Source organism: Centruroides sculpturatus, unplaced genomic scaffold (assembly GCF_000671375.1).
Source record: "Centruroides sculpturatus isolate CEXI.00-Female unplaced genomic scaffold, Cexi_2.0 scaffold286, whole genome shotgun sequence".
Lineage (NCBI taxonomy): Eukaryota > Metazoa > Arthropoda > Arachnida > Scorpiones > Buthidae > Centruroides > Centruroides sculpturatus.
Window position 1 is genome coordinate 95,460 of NW_019384581.1, and position 6,527 is coordinate 101,986.

Sequence of the window (6,527 nt, forward strand, 5' to 3'; positions counted from 1 at the left end):
ACAAGAAATGTATAAAATTACAGTACTGTATTAGACTTACGGTACCTAATTTACATACTGACAGACGATAGTTAGCGTAAAAATCTCCGTAGCGTGGCGCCACGCTAGACGGCGGAAATTATATATTTAATTATAACAAAGTTACAATAAGTTAATATATAATTATATATACAGTACCTAATTTATATATAATTAATATATAATTATATGTACAGTACCTAATTTATATATAATTTATATAATACTGTCCAGACGATAGAAATCTCTCCGTAGCGTGGCGCTACGGACGGCTGGAAAGTAGTTCGGCTGCCCGATGACGTTTGAGGTGTTTATAGGGAACTTTTACTATTTTTTACGGATACCGGTAGCAATTTTTTCGTAGTTTTATAGGAATCGTAATTATAGGGACCGTAATTATAGGGGGGTCGACTGTATACATATATTATTGACATATACAGTACTCCAATTCCAAAAATAAAAATAATGTCCAGTTACTTTATTGCAGAAAAAAACTATAACTGCTTTTGTTGCAGTAGCTGAGTATATTTGTGAATTTGCTGATTTTTTAAAACAAAAAAGAGCTGCTATAAAACATCAAACTAGTATCAAATGTAACTGGAATAATGCAATAAGATACACATATATACATACTCAGGATAGTAGAAACTAGAATAAATATAATGCATGGGAAAAAATTGAGTTGCTAAATGTAAATAGGAAAGAAAACAATCACATATATATTTATAAATCCTTTCATAAAAAATTAATAGTTTGTACAAAAATCTAAATTTTTTTAAGTTACATTACAGACTCTTAAAAGCACACATTTATGTGTTTATTTATATTTTTATGAATATATCCTCTGGCCAACTTTCAGTTTTTAAGATTTTATTTGGTCAGATTTCTTAGCAACAGCTGGGAATTTTTGAAATAACTGGCAAATGTCCATTGAAGATAGTTTCTATTTATAATTAAAATTTGAACACAATTGAAAACAAACTCAGTTTACAAAAATTCAATATATATGAGAATTTAACATATTTGTTTTACTAACAAAATTAATTATTATATTCATTTTAATCAGTTTATAAATTACTCCAAGTTGAAGATGTGTAGTCAAAAATAAAATCATCTAAGATTCCATATGTAAAATTTCATGTAATATTATATCACAGTGTCATTAAATTTAACAAATTAATGTGTGTGTAATGAATAAACTATAATGGAATAGCTGGTATTAAAATTGACTAATAATTTTAATTAATTTTGTAGTAATAAAAATTTTATTACTAAGAATATAATTTACATTTTTAAAATTTATATTTGTCAGCATTCTGGGAACAGAGAAGCTTGCATTCAGTTACTCAGCAAAGAAAATTTGAATTATATTTATCCTTCTACAGAAACCAACTTTCCAACTAGTCATTACTACAGTATGAATGTACATAGTAAATTACCAATTGCAAAAAATGGAAGTAATTTATATCTAAGAAATTCATTACTTCCCACACCCCCTAGTCATATCTATCCAAATTCTAAACCTAAAATAGGTCGGTGTAGCTTCAGTTATTTTTCTCCTGTCTCACCAGTGCCTTGCAACGATAATTCATCAAACAGACCAAGAGAAATACAATCGGCACCAACAATGCAAAGTGAGCAAAATCCATTTTTATCTGCGTATAATAACGAATGGTATTTCAATATAAACAGTGTTCATAATCCAGTCGTGTTTAATACTTCATCTTGTAAAAATACTTCTGATCAAAAGACAACTCAGAACATACAATCCAGATTAACAGTAAGTACACCGTCTAGAATCACTTCTAATATCATGGACAATCAAATGTCAAATCCTAATGTTACACAAGCTCGACATGTGACTACTCTAAAAATTAATCCTCAACCTGTTTATCTTATTGAAAAATATGGATACAATCCTAGTTCCTCCGTTTATACAAATATTATGCCTTCGGGAAGACACATGACATCAGTCAATCTTCAGTTACGACCACCATCTTCAGAAGCTCAGCCACCAATTGAAATTACAACTACACCCCTGAATTGCGTGATGAGTAAAAACAACGATAAAGATTTTAATTCACAAGTTCGGATATCAATTAATTCTACTGGTGCTACTTTAACTGCTATGAGAACACAAAAGAAACCACCAATTGCTTCTCCAACGGCCCATCACTCTGTATCCATGCAAAGGAATGTTACTCATATATCTACAGTTCCTACTTTTCCTTCAAATGCTAATGTTTTTAAAAACACTGAAGCCGGTGAATGTTATACAACTGAAAATTATACTGTAACATCACAGAATTGTTCACAATTTCAGCCTTTAAATACTGAAAATTTAATAAATATGCCAGAATCATGGAATTCTGCAAACCAGCCTGTATTGCCTTATCAGAATACATCGTCACATAATCAGCGAAGAAGGAATGCATATAATGAATTGGCTTATACTCAGGGTGAGTTTAAAATTTATATATAGTAATATAAATTTAATTTTTAAGATATTTATTAATTAAAATTATATTAATTGGTTGATAAATATTTGAATCAGCAAAATACACATTTTCATAATTTTAGCTTATTAAATGTATTAGTATTACAATATTTTGCATCATTATGTATTTTTTTATTTTAAATCAGTAAATCACATTTATATTTTAAATAATTCAAGAATAAATTTGAGACTTCTCAATCTATAAACACTTATTCCTGAAATATTTGCAAGTTTTCATTATTAGACATAAATATTAAATGATTTTTAAGAAATATTTACTTGTACAGTAAAATGACAAAATAATGTGAAGAAATGAACAAAGAAGTATGTAGTTTTAGCTGAATACTAAGTTTCCTGTATAAACTTTGAGTCAGTATTAAAATAATTAGATAAGTCTAAAAAATATTTTTCAGTATGTTTAACTGATCTGTTAAAAAGCTATTATTATAATCTCAACATTTTAAAAGTAAAATAAAAATCAGAATGTAAGCAGAATTGAATACAAATGTTTTATTAAATGGATAAAAATATTTTTATTTATATAAAGATTTATTTATTAAACCTATTTTCTATAAATTTGAATAATTTTGAATCATCATTATCCTGACTCTCCATCTAATGGATAACCCAATAGATGGTATCAGATGGTCTAGCACAGGGGTGTCCAGTCCGCATGCGGCCCAAGGCAAGTTCCAATGCGGCGAATAAAACGTGTAAACAAAACCGACAAATGTTTTTAATTTTATTTTTATTTGTTCATTTTAACAGCATAAACTCAAAAAAGAAGTTTCACGAAGCCGTAAACCTTTATACATATTTTATTTTTGAGTGGAAAGGAAATATTTTCAAATACTTTGAAATGTGTGAATAAGGAAGGGAAACTAAATAAAGCTAGAGTTGGGACTCAAAGGATTATAGACCCAAATTCAGGGAAATGAGAGAAAGGACAAAAGATAAAGTGAGGAAGGTTGGAAAATTAAGGGTGAATATTTACACAACAGAAGGTCTATTTAACCTTTCTCACTACTTTTTATCTTTTGGCCTTTCTCTCTTTTCCCCAATTTGGGTCTATAATCCTTTGAGTCACAACTCCAACTTTATTTAGTATTCCTTTTAGCATTGCAAGATTTGGCCACTTTGCACCAAATTTGGCTACCCATTTTTTTAGTTGGCATAAAAAATATCATTTGGCGCATTGGCTACTTTTGGGCTACATATTATTTATAAGTATATTAGTTGAATAAAAATACACTTTAATTAATAAAAAAGCAACAAAACACCATTTTAGAGCCCAAATAAAACTAATATTTGTCTTTCAAATAAATTTTTGTTTGTCTTCTTTATAATAAATTCATTTATCTATTTCTAAGTAAAAATTGAAAGTGTCTGTAGAAGTAAATTTTTAAAATATCCTTTTTCATGAAAAAGTTTTAATACTTATTACTATAATCTAGACATGTTAATCCTTAAATATACTTGTGGCCCAAAACTCCATGACTTCTTCCAATGTGACCCAGAGAAACAAAAATGTTGGGCACCCTTAATCTAGCAGGTCATTTGGTGGATCAGATATATTTTTAGAACTTCTTAGAAAAAAAAAGAAATTTTCTAAGTTTTTAAGTATCTTTTGTAAATGAAGCATTACATAAAATGGGACATTGCATATCTGCTGGAGAAGCCAAGGCATTCTTTCAATAAAGTTTTGCATGATATTTTTGCATAATTGAGGCTCTGATTTTTCAATAATGGCCTGAATGTTTTTAAGCTTTGGAATCATGTGTGGATTATTCACATTAAGTTCTTCCTTTCAGGGTGTGTGAAGAATAAACTGCATGATCATGGTGGGTGGTTGATACCACCTTTTTTTAATAAATCACATGTTCAGGAAACTTAATCTGAAAAAGGTATAGTTTTTCATCACTTTTGTGTGAAGTTGTACTCTCTTATTGAAAGTACACATCTTTACGACCAAAAGCCTCAATTTCTGGCCACAAAAATTTAGTTAACTAGCTACAATAATGAAGTCTATTTACTGTTAGTGTTTCTGGCAGCATTATAGTGGTATAATTCAATATGACTTTTGCAGCATGCAAACTGCATTAAACTGTGATTCTGCTTGCATTGGTTGTTCCTCAATGCTGTAGAAAGATAATTTTTTGAAATCTTGCATGTTCTGTAACTCTCAATTATTGAATATACAACATTGAAAACAATTCATTGACAGCATGTTTTGAGTCAACTGGATTTTGTAAGGATACACATGCAAATTTTTTTTAAAACTCTCTGCGATGTTGAATGTGGAAATTACAATTGTTGCAAATGTCTTCATTCTGTTGTCTTTCACAACACTTTCATGCACATGGTTCTTTGGAAGATAAACAAATATCCAATTCCTCTAAATTTTGTGATTAACTTTTGCATTTCTTTAGAACTGTGCATGCAACTCTTATCAAAAATAGCACAAGATTTTGTGTGTGTTGTTATTAAAGATTGCTGATTTTTGTAAAATGGTTCAACATGAGACCAGTCTCAGCATACCAGAATCCTGCCAAAAACTAGCAGACAAAAATCATATACAATTCTAGTACTACCTATTTGGACATTTTTGTTTAATTTAGTTCAACTTTTGAAATATTTCTCTCCATTCTTCTTCTTTATGGCTTTATTATGAGGATATAATTAATCAGTCTCATAGCCAGGAATAAATCATAGGGGGCTATAGTAGCAAGCTGAAAAAATTCTGACTGGTATTTTTCTCTTTTCCAACTAATAAAAGTAGCTTAACAGGACTAGTATGTTTTACATATGTAATGTAGCTAAGTTTACATGAAAGAATAAACATATATGTACATTTGATTCTGATGAAACTGTGTTGTTGTTATTAAGTTGTTTCTTTGCAGACACACTAAGATGACATATATCAAACACTTGGCAAATTATTGACTATTTATTCAGTTGGGACGCCTTTTACATTTCGCGTTTCGGGCATTGTCCCCTCTTCAGCCAACTAGACATAAAAAATAAGACATGAGAAAATTGTACAAAAATACGCGAGTAAACAACCCGTAGATAAAATGTTTTTTTAAAAAATTTTTAAAAACATACCATAAAGCACAAACCACTATTGTACAGATGTCGTACAGGATGGACAATTTCATATTCCATATACTACTTGGAGAACAAACAAGGTCGAGGATAACCATTTTTTGCTACTGGCTTCCAAATATGGTATTCTTATACTTTATGCAAAAAATCAAAATAAGTAAATCAAAAATTACAACATATTTTAACAATATTTGCTTTACCTGTAGCCAGTATTCGTATATTGCACCTAAACTCATACAATAACTGTTGACACTCTTTTTCCGAACAAGTTCCACTGAGTCATCTTAGCGATATTATTTGGACTTTCAATTCACATAGAACCTATTTAAGGCTATGACATTAGATTGTACAAACTACTAATTAATATTTGTAATACTTACAGTTTATATACACATCACAATTCGCACATCAACTGGAGAACAAACAGGGTCGTAGATGACAACTTGACTACTGGGCTTTTAAATATGGCTTTCTTATAATTTACACAAAATTCAAATAGATAGATTGAAAATTACAACATATCTTAACAATATTTGTTTTTACCTGTTGTTAATATTCGCATATTACACCGAAATTTATTCAATAGCAGTTGTCACCCTTTCTTTCCGAACAAAATTTCACAAAGTCATCTTAGCAATATTATCCAAACTGCCAATTTACATAGAACATACTTAAAGCAATTACATTAATTGTACAAACTAGTAATTATTATTTGTATTACTTACAATTCATAAAGACATACGATTTAAGTTGTAGCTTTTGGTTAAACCGCTCCTGTGTGCAATTCCCGTAACTACGCTATTTGGCAAACTAATTTACATATTTACTTGAGCTGATTTTTTGAACCGATTTCTGTATATAATAGAAGTTGGTATATAAACATGAATTATTATATTAAACTTAACAT

At 29.4% G+C, this 6,527-nt stretch overlaps 1 protein-coding gene across 7 annotated transcripts in view; it reads left to right on the top strand.

Moving 5' to 3' along the window:
* Positions 1–6,527, top strand: part of LOC111624462 (mitogen-activated protein kinase kinase kinase 7-interacting protein 3 homolog) — a 96,839-nt gene that overhangs the window by 74,842 nt on the left and 15,470 nt on the right. For all 7 annotated transcript variants that reach the window (XM_023367297.1, XM_023367303.1, XM_023367298.1 and 4 more), the window contains one exon: positions 1,331–2,477. In XM_023367297.1, the coding sequence (XP_023223065.1) occupies positions 1,331–2,477 (1,147 nt within the window). The remainder of the gene's footprint in view (positions 1–1,330; positions 2,478–6,527) is intronic.